Here is a 20503-nt window from a genome sequence, read left to right as displayed (position 1 = left end):
ATGGTGACGTCACCGGAGAGGAAGCCAATCATCTCACGGCAGACACCACAGCGTTGGCCTCACACATTGTACTCCTGTGACTCAGACTCAGACTGACTAAGAGGTCAAAGAGGAAGCCTACTGAAAACATCTGACTAACTCTGGAAGGTCTTTGAAAGTGAGAAAGCCAAAAAAAAAAAAAGTCTCACATAAAAAAGCAGCATAATGAGAGCTGCTGTTTGCTTGATGGATGGAGCAGCGTCTGACCTGAGCAACGAGCAGCTGTGAGCAGCAGAGCTAAGGACGAAGGGACTGGGGGGCCTCTTGTCAGACCAGAGCTGGCCTGGTCTTTGGGCTCGGGGCCTGGAGGTTCGGTGGTTTGAGCCAGAACTTGGATTAGCATAGACTTGTCTCATAAACAATAACCCAGACGAGACTGAAGTTGTCTCCTCAACATCCTTTAATGGCTCTGTGCTTTTGTTGTCAGGTTTAGCTTCAACCCATGTGTAGACAGGTGTCATGCCGTTCTCTGCCTGCTACGGTACACTCCAGCTCCTAATGAGCTCATATTTCTCCTGGGCTTTGGTTGCCTGGCTGTTGTTGTTGTTGTTGTGTTCGTGGCATCAAACCTGAAGTAAATATAGACCACCAGTGGTGTTTTAAACACTTTCTCACTGCAGCACAGGCGCTCTGCACTCTTGCTTTTCACCAAGTAAGCGTACAGTACAGCCTCTATGTTGGGAGCCTTGGGAAAAAGCAGTCCGTCTTTGCCAAGATCAAGGCCAAATTATTGGTATGATCTCTCTAATTAGACATAATTATAGTCGAACGCAGTCAGATTAGCGGCAGTTGTGAGCGTGCATGGATGTCACCTGTTTGCCATAAATCTGAGGGCTTTGACTCGTAGGGAACATGCTGAAAAGTGTTTGTTACTTTTCAAAATCCCATCAGTGGGCTTGTTCATCTGGGTTGCTGACACAGTCTGGGAAACGGGAATACACCCCATGAGAGCTCAGTGTTTGGTGTAAACCCGAGTTACCACAGCAATGAAAGAGGCGGATGATTTCCTTTTCATGAGCGCGAATCTCTTAACTTTTTAGGAACAGATCGGGTTCTTCTGTAGCTCCTGTCTTGCCTCAGAAAACAACATTTAGTTTATGCAGCTCACTGCCAAAATAGCTCTGGGCCCCACAGTAGCTACGTAAGGCAGGTAGAGCCTCTGTGTTTCTCATCTTTTCAGGAGCCGTCAGTGTCTGTGCGTGCTGATGAATCACCTGAGCGTTGGATGTGTAGGCTGGATCCTGTCTCTAAAGCTTTTGTTCAACAGCAGTAAATCTTCCCTCAGCCTGACAGTTTAGCCCGGCCTGCTTTAATCCCCATATGCCAGAATCACACCGTCAACACGCCTCTCCAATTACCCCGGCCTGCCTCTCATGCACTATCTTTGAAGGGGGAAAAAGGCCCCGTTTGTCCTGTTTGTTGGAAAGAATTTGAGTAATTTATTATTTTGTGTGTCCAACCATGCTTGATGCTTAAGGGCTTTGCTCTGGGTCTTTGAGGTCATAAGAAGAGTTTGCGTTTTGTCCCCTGTGGAGTTTGGTTTCACTGTTTCTCAGTCCTGAAACAGCCTTTTCTGTCATCCCACAGGTCTGCCTATTAGCACGTATGCCAAGTTCTGCCACAGGAAACTGCAGAAGGTGGCGATCACCGGCGGCAAAAAGGTAAACTACAAGAAAAAAACGAAAGTAAAAAAAAAAAAAAAAAGTTAAGCTGCTGCATGTGCATGCAATCAAAAATAAGTGGCTGCCACTTTCACATGACGAAAATAAAAACGGGCCGCATCGGTTTGACGGCTGTGATTCACATCTGAGTCATCCTGTATACTGTGACAAAGAGGCGTAATTACAGGCACACTGACACAGTCGCAGATAGAGACATAAACACAGACCCAGTCATAGTAGCACAGCTGCAGACACAGCCATGATTAGTATCGTAGCCTCTGACAGACCCAGGTAGTAACTCCTCTCCTTTCCTCTCCGCTCACCACCCCAGGGTCTACGCAAGCCCACCTTGGAGGAGATCGACCACAGCAGACGGGCCATCGTCACCCCCTCGCTGTTCGGCAGCTCTCTGGAGGAGGTGATGGAGAGGCAGAGCGAGCTCTTCCCAGACAGGAAGCTGCCGTGGGTGCAGGTTCAGCTTTCCCAGTATGTTCTGGCTCTGGGCGGCGCTCAGACGGAGGGCATCTTCAGGTGAGACGCACCTCACTCAGCCAATTACATGCCTCGACTTGAGCAGCGTGTGGGAGTTTTAGGAAATTAGAAGGGGATCTTGTGTGTTGTATGCGTACGTATAGCGTGAATAAACAAGTGTGTGTGGTCTCCGGCATCCCTGTGTTTCAAAGTGTGTACAGTACACACAGCAGAACAAACACAGCCCTGCTTTGCTGCACAGACTGGTGCTGTTTAATTTGATACTTCATAATATGTGTTTACGTTACTGCTAGAGCTTACAAGCGCGAGGGAGCTTCACAACTGTGTGTTTATGCAGGGTTTTCTCTGGCAAATTGAATTCTGTAACATCTCCGCTTGTTTGGAAAAGCGTTCCCTTTCTTCGCTCACACCTTGGACCCTGTGAATCTCGGGGACGTTCCTGAGCAGTGTGGTGTTTGGTTGTGTTGTGTGTTGTGTTTGTTCTGTTTTTGTTTGGTTCCAGAGACGCACTGCAAACAAAGAACAGAGCACTTTGAGCCATCAGGCCACATTTAAAGCCAATTGGGTGTGCATGAGTAATGGTTCTGCCACAGGGCATGTGGACTCGGCACTGATGGAGGTAGTGCTCCCTCCTCTGGCCGCTGAGTGTAACTGACGAGCTGTTTTTTTTATTTTCAGGGTGCCTGGAGACATTGATGAGGTGAACGCGTTGAAGCTCCAAGTAGACCAGTGGAGGATCCCGGAGAATCTCTCTGACCCCAACGTTCCCGGTGAGGAAGGATTTGGCTCGCTCGTTGTTTTTTATGTGCGTCTGTGTGTGTGTGTGTGTGTGTGTTGGGCTTGTATGTGAATACTAAAAGTGCGTCTGTCTCGCTCAGCCTCTCTGATGAAGCTGTGGTATCGGGAGCTGGAGGAACCTCTCATCCCGATGAACTTCTACAAGCAGTGTGTCAGCAACTGTGACGACCCCGTGGCGGCCATCGCTGTGGTTCAGTCTCTGCCGGAGCTCAGCAGGCTGGTGCTCTGCTACTTCATCCACTTCCTGCAGGTAACCAACACGTTCTTTTACATTATATCTATTGGTGCTGTAACATAATAGCCCTTTATGTATATAATCACATAGATATATAATATAAACACATACAACCCACCCATTCCTTAATGTCTCACCACTAATTTCTATGTTTCTGTATGCACCTATTCAACGATAAAGGAATAAATAAAAGCCGAACGGGATATTATCAATCATAAAACAAGGAAAAAAACATGTTGGATTCACTCCTTAGCCGAATAAAAAAGGAGCACTATGCTGTGTACTCCAGAGATGTTAGAAAACTCAACTCAAACTAAACAAACCTAAAGTCAGCCTTGCTCACTGCCCTCTCTCTCCTTCCATCCTGATTGTCTCCAGGTTTTCGCTCAGCCATCCAACGTGGCCATAACCAAGATGGATGTCAACAACCTGGCCATGGTGATGGCCCCCAACTGCCTTCGATGCCAATCCGACGATCCGCGGATCATCTTCGAGAACACGAGAAAGGAGATGTCCTTCCTGAGGATGCTCATCGTTCACCTGGACACCAGCTTCATCGAAGGGGTGGTGTAGGTGCTCCAGTCCGGCCCTGCAGCATCTCCAGTTACACATTTACAATCATGCATAAACACTGTTTCTGCTCAGACCACACTGGAACCTCCTGAGGTGACTTATTTCACCTCTTACAACACGAGGAGGGTGAAAACAGCTGAGACTTCGGACCCTTGTTCTCACTGGTTTTCTCACTGAGAGACACATCACCTTAGGTTTCACTGTGTTTTTTGATACTAAAATCCAGTGGCTCACTTTAATGACTCTATTTTCTAACCACTGCATGTGAAAACAGATTTACTCCTTCTTTTCTTACTGAGTGGGTAGTACTACAGTTTCATTGGACAACTGGGCTGTGTCAAGTGAGAGGCTTAAAGTATTCACTTGCACGACTAAAGTAAAGACGGCAGTGTTGACGCTCTGCTTTTTTTTATTTTCACCCTGGTTTCATTCAAAGTGTGTTTAAGTGTGTGTGAGTGTGTGTGATTGTGAACAAAAGACACAGCCTTCTTTTATTATGTACAGAAAAACCTGACAATATGAAAAGAGAAGAGACTCTTGTGACGGCGTCTTATTAATAAGCTTGCCTGTGCTGTTTTTGAGTAGTTGTACTGATAGCTGGTCTCCTCGTATTCCATTTTACGAGACGCAAGAAGCCGCGCCGCCGCGACTATTTAGAGTACAGAGCCTTCATTTCAAAGCACAGACTGAAAGGATGTGTAAGAAAGCTCTTTTATAACGGATGGTGGCAATTTTCAGAGAAAATAAAACTAGGAAGTGCTTTGAATTTTTATGACTCCAATCACTCGACGGAAAGCCGGACGGGAGTGTTTGTAATTACAGTTTATGTCGTAGTGATGTTGGAGGTTGGTTATTCGGATGATAATACTCTCTGTTATGTATAAGGCGTCTCTCAATTGGAATTGTGTTCTCTTTTGTTTGTGGTCTGTATGTTTTTTCTTTTTTTTTTTTTTTTTTTGGCTCAGGTCTAATGATAAAACGGGTGTTGGATGTGATAACTGTACATGACCTCCCTCACAGACTGAAAATCTGATCCATCATCCACAAGCCCCCGTACTGAGAACGGAGTATTGTTCAACTGTCGAGCACTATGAGAATGTAGATAAAGCTTTTTGTGTCACGTCTCGGGCTTTTGCCGATTGTAAATAAATTCTGTGTAAATACTATTAACTCTCCTTAAGTGTATTCTAATGATCCAGGTTAAGGGTGAAGTTAAATGTTGCTGTAAAGAGCAATAAAAAAAGTGTTTTTGTAATTAACTGTTAACTTCTCTGCTGTAACCGCCTGCCTTTTGAACATAGGACTGATTCAAACCACTCTACGTGTGTGTACATGTGTGTTTGCATACCTTCTCGTTATAATATGGAATGGCTGTCCATAAATAAAGGTTTGTTCAATTGTAGATTGGATGTCTGGTGTTTGTTTTTTGAAGCTTCGTTTCGGGGGTTTATTTTGACAGAGGATTGCAGAGAGCAGACAGGAAATGAGGGCGGAGAGAGGAAGCTGCGACCACATGGACGACGTCACTGGAGGACATTTGATTTGCCTCTTGTAAATTAACTGAGTTAAAGTATTTCTTAAATAGCTGCTGTAACAGAGTCGGTATTCCAATTTAATTAAAGTTTCTTAATGCACCGATTGAATAGTTGAATTGTTAAACGAGCTCAACGAACCCACAGAGTTTGGGACACTGAGTTTCTACGATGTTCTGATTATTTAAACCATTAGCTCAAATTAGGGCCTAATTAATGGCTAATATAATAGATTATTATATATTAAGGTTTTTCAAATGATTTAATGACAGTTTAAGGGGTTCTATAAATGGTCAAATCACTAATAATTCACCAAATAACATTACACACGTTCGTTTGGATCTTGAAAGAGCTTTAACTTCTTAATTAAGGTGCAAGGGTTGACAAATAATGGATAAATTAATGGACTTAAAGATGTCTGTGCACTTTTAATGGATTATATTCTCTGTTTGATGGAGTGTATAACCTCTAAAGTTGCACAAAAACCATCGCTGAATTTTTCTACTTTAACAAATTAAGGTCCATCTAAGAGGAGTTGTTTATGCTGTTAATTATCTTAATAATTATCTTTAATATCCCAGTAAACATAATTAATGGCACCATTATCAACAGTTGGAGTTTTAATTTTTAAAATGAAGGGATTTGTTTTAATGTGGTTCTGTCTTGCCTGTATTTTACATAATAAAATCTCCTCTGGTTGTTCTTTGCATTTCTCAACAAAGTGTCTCTCAATCAGACAGAAAAAAAAGGATGAATTTGACTCATTTGCTTTGCAAAGAAGGCTTTTGGGCCTGTTTGCTCAGAGTGAGGAAGGTCTTATTCCCTCCTTATCTGCCGCTGCACAGGTGAAAGGTTCATCAAACACACGGCATCGCTCCCTCCCATCCAGTCTGTCCGTACTCAGCTTTCATACACATCACTGCACAAACCTGCCTCCTGCAGCATCTGTCAGCCTGCAGCAGTCGTGTTCCTGGGTGAGTTATAGATACAGACACACAGACACATGGCAGCACGCTCAGCGACATTAGGCTGCTTTTGTTCTCAAAACAGAAAACAAAACAAAAATGTTTTTACTGACGAGAGCTGCTGTGATTTCATAGACTTACTTTAAGTACAACAGGAAGTCTGTTGCCTTGTACTTTATCTTGTTTACATGCTACTGTGGTTTTACTGCAGTATTCAGTTACATTCATCATGAGTTTATAGTGTCACTGTTTTCATTTTCAATAGATCAGAGGTGACGGATTCACAAGTGTTGTACTTAAGAGGAACACTATTTAATCTAATGGTAATTTGTGTGGGCCTACTTTTTAAACCACAACGTTCACTGACGGCAGTAATGGTTAGACTCCAAATCCTGGTAGGAATACTGGTATTTTTATTGAATTAGATAGGAGTAATAAAAAGTTCAAATGTTGGCTTCTGTTTGATGAATGCAACTGGTGAAAATAGCCATATTTGTAGTTTAAAAGCTTAACTTGCTCATTCAGATCCATTTAAATACATTTAAAGTGCTTCTGCTTGCACACTTTGGCACATTTATGAACATACGTGAACAAAATGATTTAAAAGCCACCTCATTTTGCATTTCTAAGGTAAGAAATAAACTGTTATGGCTGAGGGGTCTGGGTCGTGTTGTGCGCATGCGCAGTCCGGCGCCCCTCTCTGCCCGCGCCGGTGGAGGCGACGGAGAAATTTAACTGCGTGATCCGGAGCGGTTAGACAGGCGGCGGTACCTGCGCTTCAAAGGGATTACGCTGCTCATTTGACACCCTCAACCGGACAAAGAGTGACTGGAGAACAGGTAGGAACCCCGAATCGTACCCCCCTGTCCGCTTCGGAGCTCCTAGGAGCTAAAAAACACCGTGAATGAGGCCCGTTTGCTGGACGCGTCAACAGCGTTAGATGGAGCGGCGCCGCCGCCGCATGTCGGCTTCTTGAGTTCAAAACAAACGTGACGAAGTAGGTGGTTAAATGTCATGTTTGTGCGTTTTGTGCCGTTTGTTGCGCGGCAATTGGCGCGTTTCTCTCCCGCCGGGTGCCTCCTGGCCGGGTGCTCGTTCAAGCCCCCGCGGTTTGTCAGTTTTTGGGGGGAGAAGTTTGACGCGCTTCGTGTCCACGCCGCCCGCTCACGGCAGGGAAACTATCAGAAGTAGGCCCAGCGCGAGGCCCCGAAGAGCGCCGTGACTGACAGCTGCGCGGCCAATCAGAGGCGAGCGTCCCGCCCACACGGGCTCCTTCGACCAATCGTAGCTGCCCGACGCGCTGACGTAGCGATGGGGTCTCTCCCGCTACGCCCACTGGTTATAAAACACCGGACAATAAGGCGCTAATAGTCCGACAGCAGGAGGAGACAACGCACTTTCTGCACTGAATATCTGCGTAGAATTAAAAGGAAGTAGGGACCCGTCTTTCTCTAAATATCGCTATGAAATATAGAAATACGATTTAATTAATAATTGCAAAATATGTGTCCAATTCGCCACATTTGAACTGATAACCACGACCCGTTTCCTGACACATGATTGGCATCACCAACTCCAGCCTGTGCCGCTGCCGCACGTCTGGCTCTCCGTGCAAGGCCCTAAAACACCCAGTTTCTGTATAAATCTCGCCTTTTTTCGACTGGGTGGGATGTAGTTCGCTCGGTGATGCAGTGCCCGGTGGCCCCGTGCTGCAGACGGAGAACCGGATGGGTCTTTGCCATTGTCTCCTATTGTGTCTATGCGTGAGATCGGCTGACGAGAAAACACGTGGGCCGAGTAGCGTGGAGATATCCGGTTTGCAGGCTGCACTGAAAGCCCAAAACTCCGCACCGTCTCCGCTATGGTGAACCCAGTCTGCTATAACCGGGACAACAGTAAGACGTTTTAATGATATAATCTGATTATTTAGCTTTTTATGTCTCCGTCTGCCTTCTGCAGCCGGACAAAAGAGGCGCTGCTATCGGGAGGGAATTGACATTTTCTCTGTGGTGTCCTCCTCCACCTCCTCCTCCTCCTCCTCCACCACCGAGCTCTTTATTACAGCTAAGGGGGCTGCACATCAGCAGTGTCGTGTTTTACCAAACTGCAAAGACAAAAGGACCCAATTTAAGAAAAAAAAAAACAGACTAATAGCTGAATGTGTGTTTGCATGAATGCCTGCTGTATTGTTCTGTGCTTCCTATTAGCAAGTGCAAGCTATGAACAAGTTGTCTTAGTCATTCTTGTGCCTTATTGATGGTGGTGGGGGGGGGGGGAATAAGACAATTCTTAAATGAGATATTGCTAATTTAGGTCAGGTCAGGTCTCAACTAGTGACCACTGAACATCTGGTATCAGCTGCACATCTCACTCCCATTTGACAGGCATGGCTCACCATAATATATCAGCTTTCCTTTTGTTTTCTACTCTGTTGCGCTAAACACAGCATCTTCTAATATGTGGCTTGTGTCTATTTGCACTAATAATATATTTTCCCAGCCTGGACTGTGTTATATTGCTTTGTGACGGCAGTCCTCACGTTAAAAAACCAGTTGTTAGTGAGAGATGAGGGGCTGGAAGATGTGAGACACAATGAGTGTTTCTGCCAGTAATGTACACAAGGTCAAATGGGGAGGGAGGGGGGGGCAGTTTTGTTTGATATCTTTATCTGTTAACGTCTGTGTGTGTGCAGGAAGGGAGCCTTGATGTGGGCAGTATGAGTAAGACGCCCCCTACCAGAAGAGGCATATCATTTGAGGTGGGAGCTCAGCTTGAGGCCAGAGACAGCCTCAAAAACTGGTGAGTCATGGCCTCGTTCATTCCCCCCCCCCCCTCCCTGTAACCTTTCACTTCCTTCACTCCTGCCTTTCATAAATTCCCATTCTCTCCTCTCTGGGCCTGTGTTAGCTGCACTGTATGTCCATGAAATATTTAAAAAAAAATGGTGAAGAAAGCCCCCTCAGACCTTTTCACTGCAGCATCACACTAAACAACAGCTGGTGATGATGGGTGTGTGCGCTCGAGCAGGATTTGATCTGGATTGATAAAGAAACCCATAAAAATGAACGTGTTAACTGCATCATTCAGTTTTCATCATTGTTGTGGCTGTATGGAAATCAAAATGGTCATTGTTAGCCTACAAAAGGGAACTTTTTTTCACGGGACAGTGGCGTCACAAGCACCACAGAGTTATTTAAAGTGTTTTGGAACAGACTTGTAAACCTTTTTAAACATTAACGTCTCTTTTAAGTAAATAAAAAAAGTAATAACATCTCTGCACTAGTTACTGTTCAGTATTGCTCACATCAAACGTTGGGAGTAACAACATGTTACTCCTTAATTTTAGCATCATCTCATGATTCATTATGTTCTTTTACGTTTGACAATTTCAGTATTGATCATTATGTGTTGAGATGAATGACGAGGAACTTAAATCTCTCCCTTCCCCCATCATGAATTACTGAGCATCTTTTGTCATGTAGGTATGCTGCCAACATCGAGAAGATTGACTACGAAGGTGAAAAAGTACTGATCCATTACCGCCAGTGGAGCCACCGCTACGACGAGTGGTTTGAGTGGACGAGTCCGTACCTGAGACCCGTGGAGAGGGTTCAGCTGAGGCGGCAGGGCCTGCAGGACGACGCTCCGATACCTGTAAGCGCTCTGTTCATGCTTTGACCTGTGCTGCATGGAGAAATTCTGGGTTACCTTGTGCTCGGGGGGTTTCCTTATCGGTCTTTCCAAAGAAAAAAGCTGAAACGCGATACAAGGGTGTTATTTGCATAAGCTAAATTCTTATCTATGGCTTTTCTTTGTGAGTTAAATCAAGCACTGTGTCATTTTCATAAAGCTGTAATGACAATGGTGGCTCCTCCGTCCATGAGATGGTGACTGTGTGCTCACAGTGTGTCCTGTGTCCGTCTTCCAGGGCTTTAATGTGAATGACAAGGTTCTTGCCAGCTGGTCCGACTGTCGTTTCTATCCCGCTAAGGTCATTTCAGTCAATAAAGATGGTGGGTATTTATAACTTAATGCACTGAACACATCTTGTAATGTTTAAAATATATGGATCTGTAATATTTTGAGTTTCTGAGAGACAGTATAGGTGTTGTTGTTATTCAGTCTGTGTGGTTTCAGTACAAGATTTGTGCAATAGCAAAGTCTAAAAGCTTAAACGGTCACTTTTGTTTTCAAAAAGGAAGCTGTGGTATTGCCTGGCATTCAGTTATAGAAAAAGTATGTTCTCTCTCACTGGCACAGCAAAGACAAAAACATGAAGCTAGATCTGTTAATGAGAGAACTTTAAACAGGAGGATGTCTCACGCCGAGAACAAAAAGAACTGAAGTGTATCTGCTAGTTTGTAAACAGCTGCCTGACTAGCAGCAGGGACTTGTGTAAAACACCTCCTTTATCCCCCCTTTCAGCATCCTACACTGTGAAGTTCTACGATGGCGTTATTCAGACAGTGAAAGGGATCCACGTGAAGCCTTTTATTAAAGAGGTAAGTATAGATCATAAATCGTACATATCTAGAATCAGTCTCCCTGCCTCTATGATGTTTTGGCATTTAGCCATTTTCTGCTCGTCCTCTTTGTCCTATTGACAAACAGAGAGGTGGTGTTGGTGGAGGGAAGTCTCGGTCCACAGAGAGGAACATGGTGAGGAGGGCCCCGGCCCGCAGAGACAGGAGGCCGCAGGAGAACGGTGGTCCCAAGAACAAGCGAGCCAGGCGGAGCACCTCGGACCAGGAGGAGGACAGCAACAGTGAGGACGAGGAACGGGAAGAGGGGATGGTTAACGAGAAGAAGAAGACAAACGGAGAGGTAGAGGCTGCTCCCGCTATCAAACAGGAAGCGGACATATCGGAGCACGCAGATCAGAAGAAGCCCAAGGACGGAGAAAAGGGGGCAGGACTCATGAACGGGGTGAAGGTGGAAGAAGACGATGCACAAAATGAGGAAAGATGTCACCTAAATGGAGAGGTGAAGAAGGAGGAGGTGGAAACGGAGCAGAGTGGAACTAAGCCATACACAGAATCGCCCAAGCCATACGCAGATTTGCCCGCCCAGACGTTAGCAAAGATGGAGCAGGAGTCTGTCTCTATGACAACCACAGAGTCCAATGGAGATGTGGAGCAGAAGCCAAACGTCCAATCGGAAAGCTGCCAGCCCGCAGCAGACGTGCCGCCTCCACAGCCTGTGAAACGTAAGTGTTAATGAAGTAAATCAGCAGACGTGCCATTTGATCTGTAGGATGGTTAAAAATGAGAAACTGAATGCAGGAAATCTCGCACAGCATCTGGGAATGCTCCCGAGATTTAAGTGAATGAATGAATCTTTTGTCTTTGATAGCGGTGAGGAAGCAGGGCTTCCACAACCCCAACAGATTCAGCAGAGAGCCACGTGAGTATGACTCAAAACGTATTCCACAGACGCAGCCATCACTTGAATCGTACTCCTCCTTACACGCAGCGTTTGGTGTTGTCCCTTGTTTTAGTGTACCGAGTTATCAAAAACCAACCTCCCCCCGTCCTCTCCATCAATCTCGACCACAACCCGTTCAAGTGCAGCTCTCCCGGCTGCACAAAGTCATTCCGTAAGGCCAAGCTGCTTCACTACCATATGAAATATTACCACGGTGAGGAGCAGCCTCCAGAGGGGGAGCGCAGCCCCACCAGGAGCGTCCAGACCAGGGCCTCTGAGAAACAGGTCACTGCCACCGGTTTAGACGGCCCGAAGAGGAGGCGCACCATCTCCGCCTCCATGCGTGAGTTCCTCTCTAGTTTCACTTCTGTCACAGTTCAAGTGACAAAGAAATGTTACCAGAAGCTGGATCAGCAGCTTTTTCCACAGTGCTCAAACCAGAAGCATCTTATCTAATAACACGATCAGAAATGCTGAATCATAACATGCTGTAATGACTAATCATCCCCTCCAACTAATACTGCATTCCAGCCTTGTTTAAATATCAGAGCTTTGGACTCATATTGGCCCCCTTTTTTATTTTTTTTTATTTTTCTCAGACTCTGTTGGAGCTGCCACAGCTTCCCGTGGTGAAGTGAAGACCGCAGGCAGACGCACATCAGCCCCACCTGTAGTCAACGCCCAGGGCCATCAGCAGAGGGCACTGCTGAGGGAGAAGAGCAAGGAGAACCAGCTGGAAAGGAACGGATGCCAGCAGCAGGACAAGGACACGGACAAGAGTGGCTTTGACATTGGTCAGTATCGCGCTTTCAAGAGGGCTGAGAAAAATTACCGTTCACTGTTAAGTTCCCGTCTTACCGGACGATTGAGCTTACTGCCGTGTTAGCTTTGCACAGACGAGGTCTAACACTTGCCACTTGATGGTCAACAGGGTCTGTAAAAGACAAACTGAAAGAGAAGCCAAAACAGAAGGACTTCCTCCGCATTAAACTAAAGAAGAAGAAGAAGAAAAGGAAGGCCAAGTCTGGTAAGAAGAGGTCCCCGGCGTCGGGGCCTCCTCACACATCTGCTGCTCTGCATGCGCATTCGCTGTGACGTTGTGGAAACGGCTAGCCTGCAACGCATTAAGTACTCCATTCACTCCTCTCGGTGTGGTGGCTGAGCCTCTTGTGTGTGGGAGAAGTGTCACATCTGCCGCCGGGCCTCTGTCACTCCATTTATGCCTTCTTTTTTTTTTATATCAAAAAGCTCCAGCTAATTTCTTTTGCATCATAACTTGCATTTGCTTTCACGTACTCTTGACAGTGCCGTCGATGAAAAGCCAGATTTCATCGCGGCACCGATATCGACTGATCCAAACAGAAATCCAAACACATTTCTCATCCATTCCTAGTTGGCGTTCACATGTATGTTTGGGCATGCACACAGATGTGTAGTTTACCTTCCACACTGATTATTTCATGAAGGCCTGAAACACGAGCCGGTGTGGATTTTATCAAATTGATTGAGACTGTTCTGAAGTCTATTACCTGTCCATGTTTGTTGTGCCACAGTTTGTCACCTCCTGATGGGCCTTTTGTTTAGCATTTTCAAAGTTGACATTTTGTTCTACGTCTGCTTCCCCCCCCCTTCCCTGTATTAACAGACTACACAGGTAGTGAGGAGAATATTGACATCTCAATATTGGGTCTTCAGTCCAAATTGAATTTGCCACTCAAATCCCCCCCCTCACACAATCACAAGCCAGAGGCCTACCCCAGCAGGCCTGGATTCAGCTACTCAGAGCAGATACATGTGGATGGTGGGTATCTCTGTGACTGTGTGTGTGTGTGACTGTACATTGCTTCCTCTTCCCTCCCATTCCTCTCTTCCCTCTGGATTCAATCCATCATGCGGTTGTTTTAGTTCGATCGGCAGCCGGTATTCAAATGTTGTCGCTCGTGATGCGCCGCAACGAGTTGAACTGGCTGCTGCCACAGATAAGACCAGCACTATCTGGAACGCCTGGTTGATTGAATCCTCAGCTATTCTTTGCTGCTACGGCTTGCTTCATCATATAATCCACAAATATTCATTAAAACTCACGCAGTGCAACGCATTTTGTAGAGTTGAATAATACAAGAGCTGAAATTTAATCAACTTATAACTTGAATAGTCGAAGGAGAAGTTGTGCGATTCCCATGAAAAACCAATAGCGGCGTTTGCCTCTGTTCCTGCAGACGAGGATAGCATCAGTGACTGGTCCACTGACAGCTGTGGGTGGAGCGACGATGACTTCGGGGTGGATTTGGACGTCACCACGCCTCCCCTGAGCGTGGACTCCGGTGCCGTGGACACAAGTGACCAGGAGATCGTGCGGTGTATCTGTGAGGTGGAGGAAGAGAATGACTTCATGATCCAGGTGAGTTTTGTTTTTTAATAGTTTGTCTATTTTTAAGGCATTGCAAGGTTTTCCTGTACTTTTCTACAACATACTTGTCCTTCCCTCAGTGTGAAGACTGTTTGTGCTGGCAGCACGGTACCTGCATGGGCCTGCTGGAAGACAATGTTCCGGACAGATACACCTGCTACATCTGCAGAGACCCACCAGGTGAGGGCGGGGAAACACCACCACATTTAGTTATAAAGAATAACCGTCATCTTTTGGATTTATTGGCATCAAACTGGTGTTTGGCTAATTTGGCAGAGAACACTGCTCTGCAAAGTGTTATCTGCCATCTAGTGGACAACAAGTAAAATGACACCGTGTACAATTAGTAGTGGATGATCACGTTTTAAACTGAAATACAGTAGTCAGTTCACCTTTCACGGCCTCGCTGTTTCGTGGATTTTTTTAGTGCAATTTTGCATGCTTTTTTTTTTTTACAGTGTATGAACACGCATTGTGTTCTGCGTCCCGATTGGCTAAGGGACTGTAGACCAACGTCAATCAATCTCCTCCGTGCCGTGTCTCTGTACAGTACAGAATGCGTTCGGCTTGTCAAATTTAAATAAATGTTCAATCGCTAGCAGTGTGACTTTTAAGTGCTGCCTGTTTGCGAGACAAACAAGAGATAAATGTGAGAAAATGTTAATACCTGTCTGAGAAAAGTATAAACTGTATGGTGAGGGGTTTTACAGCCTTAAAATATATATAATAATTATAAAAAATAAAGCTGACTACTTAGCGGATTTCGTCTATTGTGGGGTGTGTGTGTGTGTGTGTGTGTCTGATTAAGGTCATTACTACTCTAAATCTAAAATTATGATAAATATTTATTTATCATAAAACCCCAATGTTCTCTTTATTTTTTTACTGTCTCTGTCTAAGTTTTCTTGGAGTCGACCATCATGCCATAACCACATTTCTCAACTCTTTTTTTATATTTTGTTTCAATAAAGGATTAGATTTGCCGGTTTTACTGATTTTTGCCCCACACTTTATGTATGTTTGCGTACATTTAATGCATCAAAACATCGTCCTGTTTCCAGAGGAGTGTTTACAACAGGATACAGTTTGGCAAACACAAACCAGAACATGGTTCCAGTTACAGGAAGCGAGGAGCCATTGATTAAGTGATAATTTGAGTCACTCCACATAATAACACAGCGGAACCTCAGAATGCTTATACTGCAGATTTACTTTTCCATTATTGATTCTAAAAAATAGAAACCAGAATTAAATAGCTCTTAGTATTGTCCTCTGGGCTGAGCGTTGTTTTTTAGCATTAATGATTGTACAGTTGCTGTTTTACCTTAAGAAAATAATGACTTTTAAAAAAAAAGAAAAAGGATCTAACAGAGCTAATGATCTGCCAAGGTGGAGAATTTGAACTGTGCACCCATCTAAAGCCGTCCCACATTTGTGACTTGTGTTGTGCTGCATGCTGTCTGAATGCACACGTATGGACTCTTCACCTCATAATGAATGTTCTCTATAATTCCCTTAATCCAAAAAGTGTTGCAGACACAGCCAAGCTCTCAAAGAGAGACTCTACCACCCAACAGCTTTACCTACAAAACCTCTTGCAAAGAATCTCTGAAGATGTCCGTGCATGTGACGACATTTAATTTCAATGTGTTCGTCCTTCCCAGGTCAGAGGCAGAGTCTGCGCTACTGGTACGACCGTGAGTGGCTGAGTAACGGCCACATGTACGGCCTCTCCTTCCTGGAAGAGAATTACTCCCACCAAAACGCCAAGAAGATCACCACCACCCACCAGCTGCTGGGAGATGTGCACCACGTGGTAGAGATCCTCAACGGACTGCAGCTCAAGATGAGCGTTCTCCAGTGAGTGCAAAGGCGTTTCATATACAGAGGTCAAATTTAAATGTGGCTCATGACAAAATTATTATTATTATTGCTGTCCAGGGAGATTTCAGTTTAGTATTTCCTTTCTTTCGTTGTAGGAACAATACTCACCCTGACTTGCAGCTGTGGCGGCAGCCCTGGAAGCATTTGGAGAGGTCATGGACCGCCTCCGACTCGTGCCGCAGCAGCGATGCAGCTCCGTCACCTGTGACTCCCGATGAGGACATGAGCCGAGGCGAGATTTTAATGTCCAATGCTCTGGAGAAGCTGAGCCGGGCTGCTACAGCTGCCACCTCCTCCTCGTCCTGCTCCTCCTCCCCCTTCCCGTCCTTCCAGGACTCGTACATTACCAGTGAACATTGCTACCAGAAGCCTCGAGCGTATTACCCAGCGGTGGAGCAGAGGCTGGTGGTGGAGACCCGACAGGGCTCAGAGCTGGAGGACAGCATGAGAAGCACTGAGGAGCTGTTGGAGCGGGAGCAGCGCTACGGAAGCCTGCTAGAGACGGACAAGCCCAAATCAACAGGCACCAGTAACAAGGTCAGCAAATAACAGGGAGGCTGCAGGTCCTTAAAAAGTCTTTAGATGTCTTCAGTTCACATTTACATTTAAATTGTCTTTAAAAAGTCTCAAACAGTCTTAAATCCTGTTTGAGAAGTTCAGTAAAACCAGTTCATAGTTTTGCAAAACTCTTGAAATGTCTCCGTCGTCCTGTTACAGTTCGGCCACATTGAACATGCAGTGTAAGACAGGTGTAGTGATCAATATCATTCAGGACAAATAGTTTTCACATTGTACGACTATGTATTATTAGATTAGATTAGATATTAGTTTATTGCAAAATTGGGCTTTAAATTTAATTGAACTGTGGATTTAAAAAGTCTTAAATTGATCCCGCTGATGCATGTAGACATCCTGGATGAGGGTGTTTACATTTATGATGATCTACAAAGCGCTTTACAATGAAAATATTATATTATAAAAGAGAGAAAAGATTATAAAAGTTAACAGAAGATATAAAAAGATAAAACAAAAGGTTTCAACAAATACTGTACGTTAAGAAAAAGCCAGAAGTTAGAGCTGATATTAAAAAATAAGAATAAAGCTGTGATGCTGTTTAACGCACTGAAATGAGCGTAAACACTCAAACATTTTTCCTTTTTCTCTAAAGTCATCTCTGAAAATACACTGAAAGTATTTTTGTCAAAACAAACACAGGCTGTTTTTTGGAAAACACATCTTCATAAGTTATAAACAGAGAAAATAGAAGCTCTCTTTTAGTTGATCTGTCGTCTGATGGCACTAAAAAATCCGACCACGGCCTCAGCAGAAGATGACCACCAGAGACTGTCGCAGTCTGGACCAAAACTCTGCACCAGCTGCCAAAACGATGTTGAATTAATCAATTCTTTCTGCATGTGAGGTGATTTAAAGCTGCTGAACGTAGTCAGATTTTTAACTGCTGTTAGCGGCGCAGGCAACACATTTATACAGTAGACACAACATTTTGAATTACCAGGTAAGACCATCGATCATGATGTAACTTTCCCCTTGTGGTTGTTTTTATCTCTTGTGCCTGAATACAGTCATTAAAAAGTCTTAATGTCTTAAAATCTGTTTGGGAAGCAAATCTTAAATATTAGTTTAGTGAATGCTGTAAGCAGTCTGAAATCCACTCTAAGTGCAGAATGTGCTTTTAATCTTCAGTGAAATTGGTGCAAAGTTGAATTTGAACTCGTCTCATAGCGTTTTGGCTTCAAAGCTACTCAGAAGAGTGTTTTCACTGCAAAACTGGCCTTAAATTGAATTAACCAATGGTATTAAAACGTCTTAAATGTAAAGAACTTGCTCATACCTGTAACCTTCTTAGAACAGCGTCTAAACCCGGTTGTGATGGAAATCTCACCTGAATGTCTCCAGGCTTCCTTCGGTGGCTCTTGGTCGCAGGCTGAGGCGAAGGAGGAGGGTGGGAGAGACCCTGCGGAGTGTGCGGACAACAGCAGGCAGCATCAGCAGCGGCAGATCAACCTGCTGGACCACATAGATGCAGTCCAGGACGAGGTCTCGCACAGGATGGACTTCATAGAGCGGGAGCTGGACGGTAAGACCTGTGGTGGCCACAGAAGATTTCTCTGTGATCCATAAAGTTGGTTCATGTTAGCAGCCATGGGGAGTAACATTATACTGAGGTTTCTATTAATGCCTTTAAGTCTTTAAGGCATGGAATTCATTACTTTAAAGAAAGATATGGCCTTCATTGGTATTGAAACATTTAAATCAACCTTCAAAAGATCGTTTTTTTTCTGATGTTGAAATTTAAAATCTCAAATTAATTAATAACCAGTTCTTTGAAATGAATACTGAATGCTCACATCAACGTAACACAAGCCAGGATAGTAGAAACCAACAGCACTGAACAGAAAAACTCACACAAAACAGCCAAGAAACCTTAAAGTAAGAGTTTTTTTCCCCTTAAAGCTAAATTAGCTAAAGCTGCAGGATGAAGCAGGTTCAGGTTACACAGCCGTCAGAGTCGTAACGTTAGCTTTAGCTCTGAGTTGCTGCCCTCTGGGCTCAGATGGTGTGTTTGTGTGAGAGGGAAGAGGATAGGAGGAGTCTGTGGGGGTAAAAAGAAACCCCATCAGGTGTAACCACGAGCTCACCCCCCCCCCTCCCCTCTGCTCGTCCTCCTCAGTGCTGGAGAGCTGGCTGGACTACACCGGGGAGCTGGAGCCTCCTGAACCGCTGGCCCGGCTGCCTCAGCTCAAACACCGCATGAAACGGCTGCTGACACAGCTGGGCAAGGTGCAGCAGATCGCCCTGTACAGCTCCACATGAGGGCGCCGGAGAGCAGCAGCCACCCCCCCACCTCCTCCCACACGGCATGCGGGAACAGGGCAGCGGAGGAGGATCTCCGGTCTCTCCGGCTGCAAAGATGACGACAGCAACGCAAGTGCAAGACTCTCGGCAGGTTCCCTCTGACCTGACGTCTGCTGCTGTTCCTCCTCCTCTTCTTGTTTTTCCTTTTTGTTTTTCCTAAAGGTTGTGTGTTGTGGAATCTGACGCTACAACCAGCCAGTGTCATATAAGAATATTTATATGAACATTTATGGAAAGTCGGCATCTTAAATCAGGATTAAACACAAAAAGTAACCTCGTAAATGCAGGAGAAAATCCTTTTAGGACCAGATTACACTTCTGTGGTTCCCATGCAACTCTAAACCTTACGGATGCCTTTTGTCTGAGCTACTGCTTAAGGTCGCCCTGTCTCTCAGTACAGTACACAGTGCTTTACATGCAGACGCTTTATAATCAAAATTGCAATGAGCCCACGCGGCCTCTTCGCAATGCTCTTTGGACACACTTTCAGTCAAACAGTCACCGTTTCTGATTCAACCGCGTCCCAAAGTTCAGTTTTAGTCACTCTTCATGCGTCGAAACTCGCTCCAAGTGCGGACAGACGGTAACTTGAAGACATCGAGCGTGACGGCGCCGTACAAAAATAATCCGCTCTGTTCTTGACCTGCTCAAGGGGTTTGTTTTATTCTACACTGTGAAGTTATTTTCGTCTGGAATCAAAGGCATCTTATTTTCAGTTATACGTGTGATTTCTGTTGTTCCTTTTTTCTGTCTTAAGCTGTAACGCTTCTCTCCCCAACAGTCCCGTCATCAGTGTACCAGTTTTATCAGTTGATCTTTACGTGTTCGTCAGTCCCTCGACCTCAATTCGTTCTCGCATTTGTCGTCGCTGTAGCACTTGACCTATAATTCACTGAAGACTGTAACGTGGACTTTTCTTAACCTTAGCATCTTGTGCTTTGTCAGTGACAAATAGAAGAAAACCTGTAAATTTCTTTATTTTTTTTTCTGTTTCATGTGTTTCTTTACAGTATTTTGGTTGTTTGTAAATATGTTATTCAAAAAAAAAATGTGCTCTTTATTGAAAACATTCTCCAAATTCAGATATTGTATACTACTGTACTGTAACTTGTCTGGCTTAGAAGCAGGGAAATGTCAAAAACAATGCAAACAGATTTGCTGGTACATAAATAAACTCATTGTTATTACTCACTATTGGCACATGCTGGGTCCCCTCTCCTCCTATTTTCCCCGCCGTCGCCAGTGAAGTCAAAGGCTGCGTCATTCACACACTCGGCTCAGTTTGATGTAACGTGTGTGTGTGTGTTCGCAGCTGATTTGTTGCACAATCGGCTTGAAATGAGGGTGAAGCGGAGTAAAACTGCTCCACAGGAAATGTTTTCAAGGATTCAAGGGGTCTTTATTGTCACGCCAGCATGAGATGGTACAAAGTGAAGGGCTCAGGTCCTGGTTATAAGCCAAAGAGAATAAATTAACTGTAAACAAGAGCTAAAAAAAGAGGGAAAAACAACAACCGTGCTATAAAACCAAGTGTTTAACAGTGATGAATGTGTGTGAAATGCAGCTGGCCGCGTTCTAAAGTGAGATGTGCTGTGTGGTCGGTCTGTAGAGGA

The 20503-nt window shown here is 44.8% G+C and overlaps 2 protein-coding genes across 5 annotated transcripts in view; both read left to right on the top strand.

The window, feature by feature from the left end:
- arhgap46a (Rho GTPase activating protein 46a) overlaps positions 1-5200 on the top strand; it is a 31607-nt gene extending 26407 nt beyond the window's left edge. For both annotated transcript variants that reach the window (XM_070844200.1, XM_070844192.1), the window contains exons 6-10: positions 1627-1700; positions 2032-2231; positions 2871-2962; positions 3071-3240; positions 3604-5200. In XM_070844200.1, coding sequence (XP_070700301.1) covers positions 1627-1700; positions 2032-2231; positions 2871-2962; positions 3071-3240; positions 3604-3798 — 731 coding nt within the window. In that variant the 3' untranslated portion in view covers positions 3799-5200. The remainder of the gene's footprint in view (positions 1-1626; positions 1701-2031; positions 2232-2870; positions 2963-3070; positions 3241-3603) is intronic.
- A 1776-nt stretch (positions 5201-6976) lies between these two features.
- Positions 6977-20082, top strand: phf20a (PHD finger protein 20, a). Of its 3 annotated transcripts, none has more exons than XM_070844211.1 (17): positions 6977-7134; positions 8988-9094; positions 9778-9949; positions 10224-10308; positions 10721-10797; positions 10907-11501; positions 11648-11698; positions 11793-12062; positions 12319-12513; positions 12651-12746; positions 13365-13520; positions 13939-14120; positions 14210-14309; positions 15794-15989; positions 16109-16550; positions 17931-18111; positions 18706-20082. In XM_070844211.1, the coding sequence occupies exons 2-17, from the start codon at positions 9012-9014 to the stop codon at positions 18846-18848; spliced, it is 3024 nt and encodes a 1007-aa protein (XP_070700312.1). In that variant the 5' UTR covers positions 6977-7134; positions 8988-9011; the 3' UTR covers positions 18849-20082. The 3 variants fall into 3 exon arrangements, with proteins under 3 accessions (XP_070700312.1, XP_070700325.1, XP_070700320.1); XM_070844219.1 differs by lacking the exon at positions 6977-7134 and adding an exon at positions 7987-8190; XM_070844224.1 differs by lacking the exon at positions 13365-13520.
- Positions 20083-20503: the final 421 nt, after the last annotated feature.

The sequence above is a fragment of the Pempheris klunzingeri genome, chromosome 2 (genome assembly GCF_042242105.1).
Source record: "Pempheris klunzingeri isolate RE-2024b chromosome 2, fPemKlu1.hap1, whole genome shotgun sequence".
NCBI classification, from domain to species: domain Eukaryota; kingdom Metazoa; phylum Chordata; class Actinopteri; order Acropomatiformes; family Pempheridae; genus Pempheris; species Pempheris klunzingeri.
Note: the sequence above shows the minus strand (reverse complement) of the source record. Positions and strands in the feature narration are given on the sequence as shown.